Source organism: Herpailurus yagouaroundi, unplaced genomic scaffold (assembly GCF_014898765.1).
Source record: "Herpailurus yagouaroundi ecotype Mexico unplaced genomic scaffold, PumYag 196, whole genome shotgun sequence".
NCBI classification, from domain to species: domain Eukaryota; kingdom Metazoa; phylum Chordata; class Mammalia; order Carnivora; family Felidae; genus Herpailurus; species Herpailurus yagouaroundi.
The window spans coordinates 8,460,858-8,482,868 of record NW_024412427.1 but is presented as its reverse complement, the minus strand read 5'-3'; the positions used below and the strand labels follow the sequence as shown (position 1 = coordinate 8,482,868).

At 43.3% G+C, this 22,011-nt stretch overlaps 1 protein-coding gene across 1 annotated transcript in view; it reads left to right on the top strand.

Moving 5' to 3' along the window:
- CTNNBL1 (catenin beta like 1) overlaps positions 1-22,011 on the top strand; it is a 161,999-nt gene that overhangs the window by 47,940 nt on the left and 92,048 nt on the right. The window contains exons 5-7 of the mRNA XM_040447091.1: positions 6,696-6,793; positions 14,751-14,844; positions 17,715-17,806. Of these exons, the coding sequence (XP_040303025.1) occupies positions 6,696-6,793; positions 14,751-14,844; positions 17,715-17,806 (284 nt within the window). The remainder of the gene's footprint in view (positions 1-6,695; positions 6,794-14,750; positions 14,845-17,714; positions 17,807-22,011) is intronic.

The following is a 22,011-nucleotide window of genomic DNA, read 5'->3' as shown; positions in this document are numbered from 1 at the left end:
AGAGTGGAATTCTGGTCTGTGAAGAGCACCTCTGGGGACGAGGGGCTGAGAGGGAGGGGCATACCTCTCACACAGCTTTGGAGAGTCACTCTGACTGCGGTAGAAGGGAAGGCAAGGTGGGATCCAACAGCTACCGCCTTTTAGAATTACTGCTTTTTCCTTTGAAGTAAGTCATTTAAATATGTTTAGAGCCCCTTTTTTGTGAACCTTTTGGAGTTTCTACAGAATCATAAAATCAAAGTTACATTTAAAGATATTTTCTTAAGGTACTGCTAAACAAACAGTTTTTGTGGCCCAGTGTAAGCCATATTTACTCATTTTGCCTAAAGGAACAAGGAAGAATGAAACAAGGGGAAGATAAAAACCCCAGATGATGGTTCATCACCCCTTTTACCACCACCAACAAAAAAATAAATCACCACAGCCCAACATCCATAAGTATCCTATTTTTGTATGTCTTTAGCTGCATTCTCAGTTTGAGTGACAACTCAGGGCAATCCTTTCTAAAGTCCTTATGGTAGATCACGGCATTTACTGGGTTTCTCCTCTTTGTGATAAGCCCTATTGGGTGCTGTTGGGGAAGCAAGAAATAATAACTCCAGTCGATAGCAAAACACTTACTCACTTACAAGTTACTTACTATGCACGGTAAGTGCCCTTGGAGTATTGTGCTCAGGAAATGCCATTGGAGTTCTGAGGTATGAGTCACTTCTGGCTTGGGGGTGATTAGGGAATTGGGTATTGGAGATGGGTAAGCTTTTGACAGTTGTGGAGATTAGAGTGTGTTTCAAGTTTATTTTCATGGTCTGTATCTTGGCAGTGGAAATTGCCATGCCTCACATGCTGGGAGCTGACATGCTCCTGTAGTCACTAGAAACTTACCAGGACATCAGGCTCATGATTCCCCTTCCCCTCCCACCTCCCCCCCACAAAAAAAATCACCACTACTGCTTCCCTGGTAAGTGCTCTATTCTTTTACATATATATGTATGTGTGTATATATATATATATATGTATATATATATATACACACACATATATGTATGTATATATATATATGATGTGTAAGTTATATATAAATTATATAAACATGTTATATATTTATATTATTTTTATAATATTTATATGTAATATATATGTTTTGTATATTATATACAAATATATAAATATTTTATATTTAAATTGTATTTATATTATATATAAATTATATATAAGTTACATAAATATATAATTGTATATTTATTATACAATTGTATATTTATATAACATATAATTTATATATATAAACATATATATATATATATATATATATATATATATATATATATATATATATATATTGAATAAACCACATTTATCCAAAGTCTGCTTTCAGACTTTGGTGATTCAGAAAAATGTGGCCTCATTGTAATGTTAATTTCAGGCATTATTACAGTGAGCTGCATGCTAATATGCAGGAAGGGAGAGATTTGTTAGTTATAGAGGAGATTTTTGGTGCTGATGGGACAGCTTGTTTTTTTTTTTTTTGGTCTGGGATAATTTTAGGGAGTGGTCGTTAGCACTATTCTTCCCTAAATTACTGCTTAGTTTTCTTAGACTCTATAAAGCCAGGAAGACCTGGAAAGTTGTCCCGTTGGGTTTTGTGAGGAATTACTGTGGGAACTGGAAAATAAAGAGCAGAGGTTTTTTTAGACCATCAGGGATCAATTGAATTTGAGCAGTTTGGGTCTAAGAAAGCTAGAGTGGAGCAAACTGAGCGCAGCATCCCATATTATCCTGGAGGGTGTGTGCAGTAGTCAGGGGGGCTCTGCGTCAGAGTCCCCATGTTCCTGAGCAGGACTAGGGCTGGGAAGGGTCTGAGCCTCCTCGGGGCTTTCTTCTAATTGGACTGGGAGGGAGTCGGCTGTTGCTCCAGAGCTTTCCTGCAAACGCTGTCTAACAAGACATGCGTCTCTTGAGCTCTTGTTTTGCTGGAAGCTATTCTCATCTTGATATTTCCAGAATCAAAACTACCCTGAAAGGAAGGTACTTCTTTTTCTCATCAGTAGGCTGACATGTCTGATAATCTGCACTGATAAGCCTCCCGTATTTAAAGCCATTTAAATATGCTCTGAAGAAAGTCAGGTTACCTTAAAAGTGCCAAAGTGGCAATTTAGGAAAAGGACCTCTTAATGTAACCTTTGATCTTGTTTATGAGTTTAGGTGAATATCTTGCCCCCAGAAGATGTGGGTGGTGGTAGCCTGCTTTGGGCATCTCCCCTGTGGCATAATAGTGCCCATTAGCATTTAGTAGGTCCTTAGTGCATCTTGAATGAGTGCATTTTCTCCCTCATATTAGTTTGATCTAGGACTGGGAGAGAATTAAGAGTACAGGTTTATTCTAGGTCGTTCTGTGCCAACTGTTTTAAAAGGAGAAAAAGACCATTTTGTCTGTGTTTTGAAACTCATCTGCATTAATTGAGCCATATCTCACTGTCCTAGTCTAGGAACAAAAGAAAAAAATTTTTTTATAAAAACCCACATTTGTTGCATTAAATCAATTATATACTCTGAATCTATACTGTACTGGTTCATTTTTCTTAAGGAATCCTTTATGAAATGACTTTTTAAAAAAAAACCATCTGCTTACTACCATCTTGTTCTAATCTTTTTTTTTTTTTTTAATAAATTTTCTCCTTATGGACCTGTCTCATTGGAGATTAATGAGATTAATGCTCAGTTTCTGTACCAAAACTACATGGATCGTGCCCAAAAAAACAAAAAAACAAAAAAAAAAAAAACCAACCAGACGTAAATACCCCTCTTTTTCCAAGAGCTGCTGTATTGTGGACCATTTTGTGCCCAGCTGGCCTTTTCTATGTCACCTCTTATTACTCTAGCTTACTGCCCCAGTAGTGGACAGGTACAGAGGGAGTGTGTGGGGTGGCCTTTCTACTCGACATGACAAAATAGGCTATCAAAAACTGTGTTTTAGTAATTCACAGAGAGACAGGCTCTCTGTTTTCCTATTATACTTGGACGGGAGAGCCTTTTACCTTGTGAAATGAAATTGTAACTACAGTGGAAAAACCTATCACCCATGCCCAGAGTCGGCCTGTGAAGAAATGCTGGATGGGCGGCAGACCATGCTGCATTTTCTCATCCAAATTGAGAGTCTGCCTGCCTGTCTTTAGTTCGGGTTTTTATTCCACTTTCAGTCTTCAGATGACCTCTGTCTTCCGGGTCATACTACATTACCCGGGAGGTGATGATTACAATTACAGACTCATTACTGCCTTGCTGAAATGTTCTTTGGTGAAAGTTAGGAATTTACGTAAAATCAGTTAGTGGTGGGATTGATGAGATGTTTACCAGACCTGGTAGCTGGTAACTGGTTTTGTGTCTGACTTCTCAGCTGAGGCAGGAGAGTAGGCAGGGAAATAACTACTGGAACATTTTTAGAAACGACTTTTCTTGATAAAAGTTAGACATTTATCCTGTCCTATATAAAACCACCACCATTGTCAATTTTTTTTTTTCCTTTTTAAGAAGAGTTCTTAGGCTTAATGTGACACATTTGTGAGCATGGTATTAAGACTAATCAAAGAAAAATATGATACCTGGCCCATAAGACCTTAGAGGCTGAAAAAGGACTTGATCAATCTGAATGTCTGTGGCACAGCCGAAATATAAAATTAGATCTTCCAACCCATTGTGACCCAGAAAGGGAGACCATGCTGTTGTTAGCTTACGTTTTAGATTTTCGAGGCTTTGGGGAGGAGTGAAGGCAACAGTGAGGGCTTTGGCCATTCTGTGGGAAGACTTGACTAACAGTCTTTCTTATAAAATGCTTTCATATTTTCTTAGTACTTTGATTTCCTTGGCCTTCGATGTACATGCCCTAATTTGTTCCTTCTAGCTACTTAGAGAGATGGGCTGGGCAGAGACCATTTGCCACCATTTGACAGGTGAGGAAACTAAGCTGTAAGGAAGTAAAGGGGTTTGAACAAGATTACATGGCTAGTGATAATTTGGGGGTAATTCAGTTCACTGAAGATGTGAACCAAACATGAATATGACATGACCCCATCCTCGTGTTTGCTCTGACTCTTCATCATTGTTCTTTTCACGTGTCCCCCACCTGTCTCTTGAGGCTCTTGTTTAATTAACAGTCATCGCATACTAGTTAATAATTACTTAGTTATGCATGGTATTATTCAAGGGATATAATGATAGTACTTGCTACATGCCTGATTTATATTCTTTATTTTGTTGTTATTGTTGTTGTTGTTTTGCCCGATTCATATTCCTGTCCCATAGGTGTTTGACTCTACATTGGGTAGATGGATGGATGGATGAGTAGATAGATAGACAGATAGATCAAATGTCATGCATATTAAATAAGCATGTGAATAGATAATACAATTTTTACATCGCATATGTAAGAACTTTTCAAGAGAATATATTTGGGAGTTTCTTAGATGAGGAGGATGAGCGGGGAGTTTTCAGCATCTTATTTTTTTCCTGAGACTTTTAATAATTTTTGTTGGAGATACGTGACAGTGTCATTACAGTAGGATCAATAGCTAGAATTTACCAGAACTTAGCCCCGTTAAACCTGGCATGTGTTCCCCTGTGCCGTGTTATGAAGTGTGGTGGCAAAAGCATCATTTTTGGAATCAGATGAACCTAACCTTCTCCCTTAATGTTGCAGTGACCTTTAGCTAAGGTCCTTAACCACTTTGAGCTTTAGCTTTCTTGTCTGTAAAACGGGGATGTCACGCTTATAATGCTGTTGTGAGGATTCGGTAGCCCAGCGCTTAGCATAATGATGACTCTCAGACACGGTGGCTGTGACGGTGGTGGCTACCGCAGTCTTTACCACTAATTCCTCCTAGTCAGGGGTGGCCCCGGGGTTTCTAGGGTTAATTCGGTAGCCAGGTTTTGCTTTTTAAAATTACCACAGACAACTTCCGTATTTTGGTTTACTGTATGTCAAGTTTGATAACACGGTCTTCTGTGTCACCCACATTCTGGTTACTTTGTTGATGAAGACGAGACACATCAAGGAGTTTTGTCCAAAGACCTTTAAGCTCTGACGCATATTAAGTTTCATAGCACTCTGGTGTTTGGGGTAAATATCACTTTAAAGAGTGGAGGAAGAAGACGACACAGCTTAATTACTTACGTGTGATGGTCACCTGGTCCGTTATACATGAATAAGACAAACCTTCCAATAGCTTTTCTTTCCGCAAAAGATGTTCATAAAATGCCTGGAACTTCAGTGGGCGGTCAGCAAGTGTTATCCTTCTTGTTACCATGTCCTGTATCTTTCCTTTTTTTTTTTTTTTTTTCTTACCAGTTCTAGTGAAACTGCCCTGATGCTGACCTTGTCTTGCCCTGGACTGTTGTGTGTGGAATCTTCTCCTCCAGACCTGGCTCCCCGCCCAACCCTCACCCTCTAGCTCTCTGCTCATCCTGCTTTCCATTTGCCCATCCCCGCGCCCGGCACTCAGTGCTTTAGTGCACTGCACCCTGCACGCGGCTATTAGGTTATTCTTTCAAAATATTATTTGCATATAATTCTAGCTCTGACTTTCTCTTTCCTCTCCCCTCTCTTCTGTCCTCCCCTCCCTTCCCTGATGCTCTTTCTTGTCCTCTTCATGTGCCTTTGTATATTCCAGTCTCTTGGCTTTTACTTCTGTGGCTCTGCTTTCTGGCCCCTCTGCCCTCATCGTTTTTAGTTACTGTTTTCTGACCAGTCTTCTTCTAGCAGATCATTCCTGATTTCCGAGTTGATGGCCCCCTTTTCAGGACGTCTGTATTTTATTTGTTACACGTTGGCAGTTGCCTGTGGTGTATAATTTTCTAAATGTCTCTGATTATTGAACTTCCTCTTTTTGTAGAGGGGGGAACTGAGGCCAAGAATGAAAAACAGATTTGCCTTTGTCACCATCACAGTGCTTTCTTCACCGCAGAAACGTAGGTCGTCTGTGTGTATGTGTGAGAGAGTTTCCAGGGTGAGGGAAGGGAAACTTAGTTTATTTAGTTCTGCCTTCCAGTTTCCAAACATAACTCCTTTTTTTCCCTCTTTCATGTTTCTTTCTCTCGTGCATTTTCCTCCTTGTATTTTCACCTTCGCTTTAATTCTCATCGTTCTTCCTTTTGTGTCCGTAGCAGCTCGGTGTTTGAGGGGAGGGACGCCAAGTGGGGATGTGTAGTGTAGTCCAGCGTAAAGCCTTCCATCTACATCTTGAAACTGATTTTGCCATGCCCTGCTCTCTGCGGACCTCTCGGTAAACACCAGCCATCTCATCTCAGAAATCATTACCACCTTTGAAGGTGAACTGTACGGGGTAGTTCAGATTATACTGAGTTCCAAGAATGTAAATTCTGTGATAGGGTGAGGGGTGTTGGCCTGTTTCTCCCCGGAAAAGCAACCTCCTGAGCAATCTATTTGAAAGTTTGAAATTTGGGAAAACGAACTTCTGGAATACGTGACCAGGAAGGCAGTAGAAGGAAGAAGACTGAGCCGGTTAACAACATTTACTGAACACCCACTGTGAGTAGAACCTTGTTGAAGAGATGTTAATAAAACCACAGTGTATTAAGGGTGAATGGTGATAAAATGATTGACAAGGAAACAGAAGGGAAGCACAGATTTTAATAAAATGTCAGGGTTTCAGTATGCACGTGATTCCCTTAACGCTATTCAGATGTGTCCATAGCTGTGGTTGATTTGCTTCAGGAATTAACAGATATAGACACCCTCCACGAGAGTGAAGAGGGAGCGGAAGTACTCATCGACGCTCTGGTAAGTTGCACATCCGGCTGGGGTTCTGCAGGCGTGTGTAAGGTGTTGGCCGTCATCACCATTGTCTCCGTGGTGGCAGCCAGGTGGGTGGGAGCTCTGTGGGAAGGCTGCACTGCCGGAGGAGAGTCCGACATTGGCAGTGCAGCTTGTGGGGTACTTTGTTCTTTGGAACTGCGTGGAGGGGGTTGCTAGGGGTTGTAGAGGCCTAGTGTTTGTTAAGTATCTGCTGTAGGCAGGCCTTTTCTCATTATTTTTCACTTTACATGATCCTCACCGTACCCTCTCAGATGGGTATTAACAGCCACTATTCCCGTTTCCAGCTGTGACACCGAGGCTTAGAGAGGCGAAACGACTTGCCCGTGGCCACACAGCTGGGATTGGAACCTGTGTTCTCTTTGACTCCGTGTTCCTGTTCTCCTACCCCTAACTGTGGTGCTACTGACCTTTTCACAAAGAGTTTTCACAGATATTTCTTCTCTCCAAGCGCCAGCGAGGACAGATACCATTATGATTTTACAGACAGGGAACCGGAGAATGTTAAAAGCAAGAACAAACCTTCCAACTCATCCAGCCAGAGTTGGACGCCCGTAGAGGCAGGGCCGGTGGATTTCTGTGCACCTTTTTTGTGACGCCTGGGCAAGGCCTCTGAATCTTCCAGGCAGCAGACAGTCGAAAGGAGTTTATTTGTGAGTTAAACCGATCTGTTCTCAGCACCTCACTTTACACGTGAGGTGACCCAGATGCAGAAGCGCAGCCCTCTCCTGAGTCACTTGGCCAGGTCCTGAACAGCCGAGATGGGAGCCTGCGTGTCCTGTCTCGCCACACCAGCTTCTCCCTCATCAGTGATCACAGAGGCCTCCAAGACTAGGAAGGCGCCACAGCTGGCCAGTCCAGGAGGGAGCTAGTCCAGCCGCTGACCCTGACACCTGTGGGGCTTCGTCCACCCGCCAAGCTCTCTGCTTCCTCAAGGCTCTGTTAGTTTTCCTTCCTCTCTGTTGCCTTCGGTTGTCTTGTTTTTTCTTTCTGCTAAGGATGCTAGTTAAGTACTGGTCTTGATGCAGTTTACAGTTTATCAAAGATCGCTGCAGTCACTTGTGTTAGAAGCACCGGTGTGTTTGTTAAGCGTGTAGTCTGGCCCCATCCAAAACCCACTGAATCAGAATGGCTGGGACTGGGGCCCCAAATGATTCTGAGACCCCATTGCTGCTCTGCCCACCCTCTCCTCACTTTTTCTCTCTCAGGGTCCTTGACACTAGAAATTTCCCATGTGCCATGCTTGTTGCTGGCATTTGGTGTGAACGAAGAGGTTGTGAACCCACTGGATATGAAGGAATGTCTCTTACAGAGAGTGAGGCTGGAGTCCAGCAGGGCTATTTGTGGCTGAGTATGATGAAAATTTCTAGTGCCATTTTTCTTTCAAGCTCCTTCCTAGAGCGAGCTGCCACTTTTGTACAATTCAGGACCTTTATTTTCCCTTTGAACCACTGTGCAGAAAGAAAAGGATGATGTTGGGTTGTCCTTTTGTTTTGAGGAGCGTCTGAAGGAAGGCTGTGGCACTTGCTCCTGCTCTGTGTCCCCACAGTGTCATTTGTGCGGTCTTACCTTCCAGAGGTTAATTACAGTGGCCCCGACTGAGGCTTCCTGCCTGGTCCCTGGGCTGATTTTAATTACCATCCTTTGCCTGTGTGAATAGGGGAGACGAGAGAGGAGCAGCGAGCCTGGCTGCTGCCTGTAAAACGTACCCAGAAACAGCCATTCACACAAAAGCCCCCTTTGTGTTTTCTGTGTTGCTAAGCCCACCAACAAAAGCTGGATCGTGCAGATTTTATTGTTTGTTTGGAAAGAAACAGTTCATCCTCAGTCTGGGGAGCCGTTAGGTAGCTGCTATAAAGGGTTTTCTGTTTGTTTAGTTTTTTTTTTTCTTTTTATTATAATCATTTTAAGATTTTGACTCTTATAGCTTTATACTGGTGGGGCTGGTGTGAGCCACAGTTGAACATTCCTAGGCTCTTATATGTTATTTGCTTGTCTGCAGCCAGTCAGAAGCCGTCGGTAAATAACAGAGCAGAACTGGTGGGTGGTCTTTCATTTATTCTTTTTGCCCTTGTGCTGCATCCAGGAAGAAGTTTGATAAGTATTCTCATTTTACAAGGGTTGAGTTGTCTTTGTAGTTTTAATTTGGGGCCAATATCAGAGGCCTGGAATTGCATGAACAGAGGCTAGAGGGCATGTAGCAGAATTTATTGTGGTGTGCAGTTTGCAGTTATTGCCTTGGTCTTTTTCCCAATTGGAAGTCCTAAGCAATAGACAAGCACATTTGTGGGGAGAGAGTGCTGCCTTGGCATTCTTGGGGATCTTTGGGGTTTAACATTTGGTTCACCCCCACTGCTATTATTTATGCAAAAGGTGAATATCTGTGCTTTATAATGCATTGATTTGGTAGCCTGGAAGATAGTATCTTTTCCGAGGAGTTCTAAATGTGAGGGTATATTGCTTTGATGGCAATTCTCTGGCATCCCTCTCTAAAGAAGTCTTAGGACTTTGCTCACATGTGCCTTCAACTTGGCAGGCCTTGCTTCTCCTGGGCTACCTGGAATGCTCCCAGTCATCCTTTAAAGCCGCTTAAAGCTTATCTCTTTTGAATTTTTTTAAGGCTCATCCCCCCAGCAGAATTTGTGTTCTTTTAGCACTTTGTATATCCTAGCATTTGTCACATTGGCTTCCGGACATCTGTCTGTAGGTTGGTCTTTCCTGAGATGTGATTCCCATCAAGGGAGTGGCCAAAGTGGTAGGTCTGTCATTTACCAACTGTGTGTCCTTGGGGAAGTTACCTAATCTCTCTGCATTTAGTTTCTTCTTCTGTAAAATGGGGGTAACAGTAGTGCCTGTTGCATAGCACCGACTTGAGGAATAAATGCTATTTAATAAATCTTTAGAACAGTGTCCGACACTGAGTAAACACCCAGTAAATGCTGGCCATTATCTTCATAAAGATATTATGCCTGGTGCATACTAAGTTCCTAGCAAATGTCAAGCTAAAATGATCTGTGTCATCTGCCATGCAGCGAGATGTTTGTAAGTATTTGTTGAGTTCAACATTTTTCTCCCGTTTTGACAGATGTTCAAAAAACATTTTGAACAAATACTCAAAAAAACTTTTGAAGGGAATGGACCTAAATAAGACATGGAAGGATAGATGTTTAGTTTAAAAAAAAAAAAAAAAAGATGAAATAAATAATGATCACGCAAAGCAAAATATTAACGGTTGTGAGAGGTGTCAGCTACTGTGGAAGTGAGAAGAAGGGAGCACTCACTTGTGAGGGGGAAGAATCCGGAAGGTCTGCAGAGTTGCAGGGCACTGTCTGTGGCCTCAAAGGGAGGCTTTCACAGGAGGATGTGTGCAGGTGTCCCAACCAGAGGAGGTGGAAATGTGGCTGGGCCATGATATTGGCCGTAATGGCTAGGAGCCACCGTTTGGTAGAAGGAGTTTCACAAAAGTGGCTTTGGCGTGGAGTCAGGAATTGCCTTCCATACCCATTCTTGCACTCAACTAACCCTACTTAAACATTGCACGTTGAAGTTCTGTAGTGGTTTGTCTTGGGCCGGTTGGCAGTGCATTTGTGCTGCTCAGGTGAGGCTGAGGTTGGTGGGTTTTCAGTTGCTCTAAAGGTATTTATTATGTAAGTTTCTGGATCCTATCACTTTTATCCCTCCCCATTTCTATTAATGAATGTCTTCACCTGCGTTTGTATTTGTTGCCAAGCAAAATTCATGTGTTCATCTTTTCGCTCAATGTTTATTGAGTGCTTGGTATATTCTGGACTCTGGGAATGGGGTATATAGCAGTGAGCAAGACTGACAGAGTCTGCTTTTGTGGAGCTCAAATCCAGTGTAGGGAGAAGCAGTAAACAAACCCGTAAGCCGGTAGTGATTCTCTGTTACATAAAGAATTAAAATAGAACGATGTGATGTACGATGACTGGGGAAGTCACGTTAGGTTAGATAGTCAGGGAAGGCCTCAGTGTGGGATGACAAGAGGAAACCAGCCATTCAGAATGACCAAGGGCAAGGTGGGACAAGTGCAAAGGACCTAAGGCAGGAATGAGCTTGACAGATTCAAGGAGCAGAAAACTGGTCGAGCACAGCCGGGGCGAGAGGAGAGCGCGCAGTTAGGGCCAGATTTCCTCCGGGTTTTGTAGGCCTTGGTAGGAGGTTGGGGTGGAATTGGCAGTGTGAAGGGGAGTGACTGGGGGATCTTAAGCAAGGGAGTAGTAACATAGTCTGACCTAACATTTTAGGAAGACCACTCCTGGGACAGTGAACCTGGAGGGAGCAAGAGCGGAAGCTAAAATATTACTAGATAGGTGGTAACAGGCATAAATTTTGTGTTCTGACCATATTACCATATGCAACCTCCAGACTTACTTCTTGATCAAGATTCAGTGGATGTGGGAGGTTTTTTCTTAATTTTTTAAATATGACGTTTCCAGAACTCATAGTGGATACAAAATTTTACTCCAAACTCTTAGGAAAGCTTAGTGGCAGACTATCCAAGATAGAAAGAGAATCCTTCAGACCTTCTCATCTGCCCTTTATTTTTTTCTTTTGTCCTTTTCTCTTGTATCCATCTTCCCTGGTCAAGAGGAAAAGGATCTGATCATGTCCTTGGACTTTGTCAGAGTAGGACCCGTGGAATATTGTTCAGGAGACCTCCTAACGAGCAGAAGTAACCAGTGACTTCCCAGAAGACGTCAGGCTGAAGACAGTCATGATTTCCAAGGCCAGGGTTGCTCTGGCTGACACTTTCATCCCTGACCAGGATTTGTTTTTCGTTTCAGGGTTTAGTCACAGGTAAAATTGGCGTGATGGTGGTAGACCCAAGGGGCTGGAAGGAGTAAGACGGAATGCTGATTTGTGCTTCTTAAGGTGATATCCAGAGCTATGCGTAATATAAATATTTTTCCAAGGGTTTGCTGAGCTAAATGTATTTTGACTGCTTTGACCCTTCTACAATCAGGTAAAATTGCATTTAACCCAGCTCCACATAAAGTTTCATACTTTGCAAGCTTGAAAAGCCTGCCTGTCAGAAGTTAGATTTCTGTAGCCAAAAAAAAAAAAAAAAAAGAAAAAAAGAAAAAGATTTTCCTCCAGCCAAATACCCACTGTCCGGAACCATTCTGTTCTGGGACTCGAATGCGTTGCTTACTGCCACTATCCCCCCCACCATTTTCCAGACAGCAGAGATGGGAAACATGGCGAAGAATCAAGGAGAGGAGGAGAAATAAAGCAGATAAAGCAGCAATAAGCAATTGAAACGGGTGAAGCTGTTTGCAGAACCGACAAGAATGTGATACCCAGTGGATTTGCAGTGTCTGCTGCTTTAGGATTGAGGGAGATTATAAGTCAATCAGGGTGATTTAGGGAAAAACAAACTGTGACATGGTTCATATTTCCCCCCCAGATGGTTTTCTGTTTCCTCTCACATATACTCCAATTGTCCAATTAATTAAGGAAAACCTTGCAGTGGATTTCTTTGGTGAAGCTTTTGCTGGCTGTGAGATTTGAGAGCAAGATTGCATATCTGCTTGGGATAAGAGGGGAAAACGGCTCATTCTGGTATTTACGGGCACCCTCGCTCAATTCTGGCAGCAGTGTCTTCTCAGATCTGCAGCTAGTGTCTTTCGTTGTTCTTCACACCATCAAGGGCCGACAGGGGAGAAACTCTACTTCGTTTGCGATTCAGGTTCACAGATTCCTCAATAATTCCAGCTTTTTCCCCCCTTGCCAGATGCTTCCTTTAAGCGTCACCGAGAAAGAGTAAAGAGGCCTTATTTCAAGATCTGTCCTTCTTGCCATTGTTGCATCCTTGGGTCGCAGGGTGCCCTATTCACAAGTGCTCAGGGAAGTGTCAGTCTCTCTCCTTTCTTTTCCCCTCCCCAAAGCGACAGGGTGTGGTGGGGAAAAAAGAGAGGCATAGAGTCAGTCACTTCTGCCACAAGCTTTGTGACTTTGGTTAGGCTGGCTGGTTAACCTCTCTGGACGTTTGTTTGCTCACCTGTGAAAGCTATGAGGATTACCTGAGAGTAAATGGAGCAAGTTATAGAAAAACCTGATTGCAGTACACAGAGGGAGTGTTTTGTCAGTTTATGTGAATTTCGCAAAATGACGGAGCGTCTGCCTATGACAGCATTGCTCTCCACTTGGAAGAGTAGACCGAGATGAGCCAGGGTTGGGTGGCTGCCTTCAAAGAACCGGAGTTTTTCTTGGTTTTTCTCGATATTCACATCGAATAGTGAATGATCAGATATCAGAAGGGGTAAAGAGCTAGATTCAAACTCTCTACTTTAGGGGCGCCTGGGTGGCTCAGTCAGTTAAGCGTCCGACTTCAGCTCAGGTCATGATCTCGAGGTTCATGAGCTTGAGTCCCCCCCTCCCGTCGGGGTCTGTGCTGACAGCTCAGAGCCTGGAGCCTGCTTCGGATCCTGTGTCTGCCTCTCTCTCTCTCTGCCCCTCCCCTGCTTGCGCTCTCTCTCTCTCTCTCTCTCTCTCTCTCTCTCTCTCTCTCTCAAAAATAGATAAACGTTAAAAAACAACAATAACAACAACTCTCTACTTAATTTTTGATCCAGACCCAGGGTAAGACATGCCACATAGTTTTATTTAATCTTTATAACTTATTCCCATTTCCTAAGTGAGGAAACTGAGGCAGTGAGAGAGAGGATATGCCACGGGTATACAGCAGGTTTTATCCTCCTGTACATGTACAGGCTTACTTACTGACTACTAATTAGAAATTTACTACCGGATGAATTCTCACTTCTTGATTACGAGGAGTTTCCTTAGTTACTTTCCTTGGTGTGCATCAGGGTTGCCCCAAGGACCGTCTCCCTAAGAGTACAGATTGTACAGGGAGCAGCATGAAGTAGTGTCAGCATTATTTCACCAAAGAAGGAAGCTTGGTCTTTGCTTTTCTTTTGCCACTGCTCAGTGGCTGTTTGGTCTTGGCTAAGTTGATAATCTCCGAATAGCAGCTCTGTGATGTGGCTACTGAAAGTTTCCTATAGGGTTGCGTGAAACAAATGAGAAATTTAATTGCTGTCTTATGCCCTAAATGTAATAAAATGTGAGACATTTTATTATGTTAATACTCTTCTCAAGAAGGAATTAGAAATTCATCAGAAGGAATAGTTTCATTAGAGCTTAGCATAGAACATCAGGAATGTTTTGAATTTAACCGTAAATTGAGGTCAGTGTAAATTATGGCAAGTAAACTTCCCAGTTAAACACCCCTTGGTGCTGTGGTCTAGAAACAGACTTTTGACTTGAACAAACTACGGACCTGACTTAAGAAGGGACTTTTGCCAGGTGTTTGTTTAAATACCACAGAGAGGTAGAAAGAGGACCGGACTTGATTTCGGAAGGCCTAGGTTCAGGTGCTGGCGCTGCCACTCACCAACTTTGTAACCTTGAGTTCTACTTTGTCTCCTTAAGCTTTTTTTTTTTTTTTTTAATTTTTTTTTCAACGTTTATTTATTTTTGGGACAGAGAGAGACAGAGCATGAACAGGGGAGGGGCAGAGAGAGAGGGAGACACAGAATCGGAAACAGGCTCTGAGCCATCAGCCCAGAGCCCGACGCGGGGCTCGAACTCAGGGACCGCGAGATCGTGACCTGGCTGAAGTCGGACGCTTAACCGACTGCGCCACCCAGGCGCCCCTGTCTCCTTAAGCTTTGATTTACTCATCCTAAGTTCAGGATAATGGTGCCTGCCCTTTCTTTGCCTGGGGGTCATTTCAAGACTCAGAGAGGTAATGGGACAGGAGAGCACACTGTAAACCATAGGTGGCCGATTAGTTCTTTCGTTCATGCGGGTGAGGAGTGAGGATGGGAATGGGAACGTTTGGCGGACTGTTTTGTGACATGTGTCCCTCTCTCCTCTTGCTTCCTTGTTGCTGAAGGTGGATGGGCAGGTGGTAGCGCTGCTTGTGCAGAATCTGGAGCGCCTGGATGAGTCTGTGAAAGAAGAGGCAGACGGTGTCCACAACACTCTAGGTGAGGGGCAGGTGACCGCTGATCCTGAGACGCTGTGTTTGTTTTGGGGCTTGGTGCTCATTTCCCGTCTTCCTTCATAATCGAGTCAACAGCAGGTGTTTTCTTTCCTTCTGCTCCCAGACTGCCTTTCCAGAAATGAAGACCCTTGTGTAAATTTCATATAACTGCAGCTCTGGTTTGGCTTGCAGGTAATAAAAGCAGAAATCCACTAAGTAGGTAACCTTCCTGGACAAAAACTGGCTCCTTTTAGCAGCGCTTTGCTTTTTTATTTTGATTTTTTTAGCTTTAGAACGTGTATTTTACCATTTTTAAGCCCTGTATGTTGGTTTTTCTTCCTACTTTCCTTCAGTGAGACTAGAAACTTTGGAACTGTCTTTATAAGACAGTTTATTTGAAAAAGAGTTAAGTGTTTGTCTTTTTATGTGTAGTTTACCACGTAAACTGATTGAAATACTGCTGTTAACTTGCATGCACCTTCATCAGTGTTAGTTTAGGTGGACTCTTCTGCAGTATTTCCCTTCTTCCCCCTCGAATCTCCCAGCTCTTTCTCCCTGTAAAGTTGTTGGACCATTAGCCTATTTAAAATTGTGCTTTTGCAGGATGCCTGGGTGGCTCAGTGGGTTAAGCGTCCAACTTTGGCTCAGGTCATGATTTCACGGCTTGTGAGTTCGAGCCCCGCACCGGGCTCTGTGCTGACAGCTCAGAGCCTGGAGCCTGCTTCAGATTCTGTCTCCCTCTCTCTCTGCCCCTGTCCTGCTGGTTCTTTCTCTCTCTCAAATATAAATAAACATTAAAAAAATTTTTTTTGATGTTAAAATAAAATTGTGCTTTTGGGTAGTCCTCCTTATCACTAGTCATGTCTTGTTAAAAAAAAAAAAAACAAAACAACGGTGACATATCTTTAAGCAGAGCTTGAGAAATAAATGAGGCCCAGCTGAAGCAGAAATTTTGATGAGATCAGATTTTTCTCTCAGCTCTTTTTGTCTTCCACAGATTTCTCTCGTAGTTTTATATTCTCTTCTGTGACCATTATCATAAAGAAGAGGGGAGGCATAGCACCTGGGGAGTAAGAGAAGAGAGAACACAATAATCTGTAACTTGGGGGTTGGCTTTAGTCTAGAGCTAGAATTTGGCATTGCCATCTGTTAGCCTAGTACTGGATTTTGCTGAGTAGATAGCTTATCAGAAGTTTTAACTGACTGTTAACAAAAAAGGGGCCTGGTATAAAGGGGCTGGCAGTCTGTAGAGATCTGTGTAGTTTCAGCTTCGTCACCCACCAGCAGCCCAGGAGATTTATCCCTCTCTCATTTATTGAGCACCTGCTGTCTGTGAGGCACTGTGCTAGGCACTGGGGTAGATTAAAGAGGAATTTGGCATGGTCCTACTCCTGAAGAAGCAGACTGATGGGAAAGCCTTGAACAGAAAGGAAAGGCAATACAGGGTGAGAAATGGTATAATAGGAGTCAGTGCAGAGCAGTATGGAAGTAGGGGAGGGTTTGCAAAGGTAGCTGATTGGAGCTAAATATGAAGACGGGTGCATTTTGACAGAGAAATGAGAGAAGGGCCTTTGAGTGGGGGAGAGTCACTTGCAAAGCCATGAAAGGGCTTGGGCTTTGGAGAAAGAGTAGAAATGGACTGTGGCAGTAGTGGGAGAGGACACGGAGGCAGGGGTTTGCCCAGATCATGGAAGACCTTGTAAACCAAGGCAAGATGATTGGATTTTACTCTGGTGGGCAGCAGGAAGCCATCTAAAGCGCAAGCAGAGGAGTAAGGTAAGGGCATAGAAGATTAAAATGAAGGAGTTGGCTTTCCTAGAAAGTAACCTAGGGTATTGCGGTGGTCCTCGTCTCTCAGGGATCTTGTTGCTACTCTGCTTCCGTGACTTTGAATTCCATTCCCTGAGGGGGTGGCCCACTGAGTCTTTAACTGGCCACAGGCGAGGCTGACAGGGGCAGAGGAGTGAGGAAGAATGTAAGAGGCATAGTGATTTCTTCAGCCCTTTCTCCTTCAAAACTCAGACCTGATGTGTTCTGGGCATTGGGTTAGAGAACCTGGAACTAACTCTGTCTCCTTTATAATAGTAACATAACCTGGGTTATGGAGCAGAAGGGGCCCTGAAGGAAGTGAACGCATTGGATGTGTTAGAATGGAACTATAGGGGATTTTTTTTTTTTTTAAGTGTCCTTTTTTAGTATCGTAGTCATGTAATAACTTTATTTTCCTTTGGCCTCCTAAGTTTAATTTTTCTATTAGGCAGCAATTTGGCTGTTGTAAAAGATAGCAGGACCAATTATATTTGTTTCCGCCTACCTGACAGTTAACTCTGCCAGCATGGCCTTTTCCCTCTATGCATATTATTGTGTTCAATTAAGATCATGCTTGCTTCCCTTGTAATGTCCAGAGAAAGAGGACTGAAAATGAATGACTCTGGAAAGGCAGAGATTCTGAATTCACCATCCCTGGATTTTTTTTCTCAGGCTTCTTACCTAGTCCCCTGTCCCTTCAGTTACAGGCCTCCGGGACACCAGCACAGTGAGGACTGAGAAGGCCTTCGTAGGCAGATACACACCTTTCTCTGTGTCCTGCTCTGGTGTTGTTCCCTATTAGCACAGAACATCTATCACTTATTTCTTTCTGTGAATTTCATCATTTTTAGTTACACGTTTTACTTGCAACATAACCTAAAAAAAAAAAAAAGCAAACCCATAGCATCTCCCTGGTTAATCTAGAAGTGACAACACGGCATCTGGCTGGGAGGCATACAGGAAGTGGGAAGAGGAATATGGTGCCTGTCGTGGGAAGGGCGGCAAGCTTGTTGCAGACGGAAACGTGATTGCCCTCGCTGATGACTGCCGTCCGTCTCCCTGCAGCTATTGTGGAAAACATGGCAGAGTTCCGGCCTGAGATGTGTACGGAGGCCGCCCAGCAGGGTCTTCTGCAGTGGCTGTTGAAGAGGCTGAAGGTAGGTTTGGCCTTGTGCGACCGCAGCTCCAACCTGTCTTCGCTCTGGGCGTGGCTCAAGCCAGGTCACTGGCACAGATTTTCATCCCTTTGCTGTGTGATCTCCTTTGGGAATCTTTCGGGATCTCTCGCCCCTTTCTTTGCTTCTCCTCTTTTTGTTTCAAGAGAAAAGCCTTGAAAGGTAGCCTTTTAATACCTCTGAAAATATTATAAACATTTTTTTTTTAATGTTTATTTACTTTTGAGACAGAGAGAGACAGAGTATGAACGGGGGAGGGGCAGAGAGAGAGGGAGACACAGAATCCGAAGCAGGCTCCGGGCTCCGAGCTGTCAGCACAGAGCCCGACGCGGGGCTTGAACTCACGAACCGTGAGATCGTGACCCGAGCCGAAGTCAGACGCTCAACCGACTGAGCCACCCAGGCGCCCCAATGAACATTTTATAAATACAAATAAATTCACTGGCACAGAAGGCATAAAACTGGAGGTAAAATCTCCCTTCAGCAGATTCCTTCTAGTTCCACTTCCCAGAGGCAGCCAGTGTTAACAATATTCTCTCTCTCCTTTCCTGTACACACATTTTGTGTGTATAGGAGTGTGTGGGTGTGTTTCACAAACAGAATTTTACAATATTTTATTTTGCAGGTTGGTTTTTTTTCACTGAACTAATAGCTGCCTAGTATTCTGTTTTATGCATATACCAAAATTAGTTTAACCATTCCCCTTTTTATGACAGTTTTTCACTGTGGTATAGCAATTTTTCACTGTCACAAGCAGTGCTGCAGTGAATATTCTCATATACACATACACATTTTTTTCTTGCACACTTACGTTAGTTTATCTGTAGGATAAATTCCTAGAAGTTGAATTGATAGATCGAAGGATATAGGTTCATTAACACATCTGGTGGGCAATGCAAAGCTGTCCTGCATAAAGGCTGCCTCACTGACTTGAGAGTGTCTGTTTCCCCTAGCAACATTGGGTACTATCAAACTGAAAATGTTACTAATCTGCTACATGAAAACTGGTATTTTATTTTATTTTATTTTATTTTATTTTATTTTATTTTATTTTATTTTATTTTATTTTATTTTATTTTGGAGTTTTAAAATCACGGCAACGGGGCACCTGGGTGGCGCAGTCGGTTAAGCGTCCGACTTCAGCCAGGTCACGATCTCGCGGTCCGTGAGTTCGAGCCCCGCATCAGGCTCTGGGCTGATGGCTCAGAGCCTGGAGCCTGTTTCCGATTCTGTGTCTCCCTCTCTCTCTGCCCCTCCCCCGTTCATGCTCTGTCTCTCTCTGTCCCAAAAAATAAATAAATGTTGAAAAAAAAAATTAAAAAAAAAAATAAAATAAAATAAAATCACGGCAAGAATATTGGCTTCCACTTGTTTATTAGCCATTTATATTCATTTCTTTCAGCTTACTATTTAAATTTTTTTTTTTTAATGTTTTATTTAGTTTTGAGAGAGAGAGAGAGGCAGAGCGCAAGCTGGGGAGGGGCACAAAGAGGGAGATACAGAATCCGAAGCAGGCGCCAAGCTCTGAGCTGTCCACACAGAGCCCGACTCGGGGCTCGAACTCACGAACCGTGAGATCGTGACCCGAGCCGAACTCAGACGCTCAACTGACTGAGTCACCCAGGGGCCCCATCTTTCAGCTTACTATTTATATCCTTTGTTCATGTTTATATTTCTGTTGAATTTCTTACTCTTTCCTTATGAGCATAATCCTTTTGACTATCTTTTTAACAATTAGTGGTGTCCCATGGAGTAAATGAGCAACAAGAGGGGCAAGGGCTTCTCTGAAAAGAGTAGTGTTAACCAAAGGTGTGATGAGAGGCAGTTTGGGACTGCTTATATGGTCCTCGGGCAGGCAAGGATTCCCAGTTTCTCCGAGAAGGAGGCATTCGTTCATAGATAGAATGATTCTCTAATATTCAGAGTGTGCTTTGCTGTTGTTTAGAGTGTCACGGAGATCCAGAAAGTCTGAGGTAGGTACATCAGGTCAGATTTACTCCCCACTGTCTTGGCAGGGCTCAGGAAGAATGTTCCGCTTACGATAGCGTATGCCCCATGATTACCCCTCTTTCTGACCATCTAAGTCTTCCCCAGTCCTACTTATTTAACCATCTGTTCCCATGGAAATCTATAACATGGACTTCTGTAACATGACCTGAGGGTATTCAGCTAGCCCAGATACTACCGTCAGTGGGTCTGGGCACGTTTGCCTGGCAGAGTATAAACGCAGTATGCGGTTCAGTAGATTGCAACTCCCTCCACACACACACACGCACGTGTACACGCACCCGTGCACACCTACACACCCTTACCTTCCTTTCAGGAAAAAAATATCAGGTCTGATTAATTCATGCATTGTCATCTTTTAAGTTCCCTTTGACCTTTTCTCATGAGCCTGAATGCCTTCCGAGTTTAGGACTAGACTTATTTCCCCATCTTTCCTCAACATTCAACACATTTTTATTCTCCAAAGCCTTAATACATCTTGGGAGTGAGGAGTGGAGGGGAGGAACAGAGTCGAGGAGATGGGATAGATGGCAAGGACTGGAGTTGTTGGTAGGGTGGCCATAGGTGAGAGCTCCAAACTTTTGGATTACAGAATAATCCAATAGCTTTTGTCTCTGAGGTCAAGACTAGTTTTTTTTCAGTTCCTTGAGATTTGGTACTGCTTCAGGGATCCTTCCTTAAACCAGAATGTCAGGCCTCCTCTGCCCTTCGAAAAGCGTTGAAACTTGCCAGTCTTTTTTTGAATTGGTAACAGGAAGGAGAATTGAGACCTTTGGGGGTTTGGCTTGGATTCCATTTTCCTTATGAGAGTAATAGAGAGTCCCATTTGATAGTCTAGTAAGCTATTGACTGTTTCCTTTTAGGCATGGTGTTTTTGTAATCCTCGGGGCATAAATAGCCATGTTGCTATCTCTAAAACAGTTTTTCAAGGTTTCAGGGTATCTAAACATTAAAATGCTATTTGGTTATTTTATTAGTAAGCAAGTGCCCTTAGAAAAATTCTGTGTTTCCTAGAACATTAATAAGAGAGAATCTTGCTTAAGGGTGAGGCCAGCAAGAAGGCATATTTTTATAAAAACAATGCCTTGCTCTTTTTCCTCATAATCTGGGAGAGTGCTCGTTAAAATTTTCACCATCGTAAACATATTGAATCTGAATGCCGGACCTAGAGCCTGATTTTCACCAGTGGAATTCTAAAAAATTAGACATTTCTAGACTCATTGTCTCAGTCTCTGTCTTCTCTGTCTCTGTTTGAGGGAAGTTCCACCTGTGATTCTAATGGACAACCCTCACTAATACCCTCTGCTCTCTGGAGATGTGAACATTTTCATTACCTGTTTTTATTCTGCACTACTCCTGGACTGATTTAAAACTCCATTTTCTTTTTTTTTTTTTTTCAACGTTTATTTATTTTTGGGACAGAGAGAGACAGAGCATGAACGGGGGAGGGGCAGAGAGAGAGGGAGACACAGAATCGGAAACAGGCTCCAGGCTCCGAGCCATCAGCCCAGAGCCTGACGCGGGGCTCCAACTCACGGACTGCGAGATCGTGACCTGGCTGAAGTCGGACGCTTAACCGACTGCACCACCCAGGCGCCCCTAAACTCCATTTTCAATGTGCTATTCCCTATCAAGAATCTCCCTCTACACAGTCCTGATGCCCTTTACATCAGATCCCACCTTCTCTACCTACTTACAAAGGCCCCTTACGGCCCCTGGTTGGCTCAGCCTGTTAAGCGTCCAACTTTTGATTTCAGCTCAGGTCATGATCTCGCAGTTCGTGAGTTTGAGCCCTGCATCAGGCTCTCCACTGTCAGTGCTTGGGATTCTCTGTCTCCCTCTCTCTCTGCCCCTCCCCTGCTCACTCTCTTGCTCTCTCTCAAAAATAAATAAACATTAAAAAAAATTAAAAGAAAAGAAAATGCCCCTTATGCCTGGTCTAGTCTGACTTTTTCATTTCTCAGGTTTTTTTTTTTAATTTTTTTTTTAACGTTTATTTATTTTTGAGACAGAGAGAGACAGAGCATGAACAGGGGAGGGGTAGAGAGAGAGGGAGACAGAGAATCTGAAACGGGCGCCAGGCTCTGAGCTGTCAGAACAGAGCCCGACACGGGGCATGAACTCACGGACCATGAGATCATGACCTGAGCCGAAGTCGGACGCTTAACCAACTGAGCCAC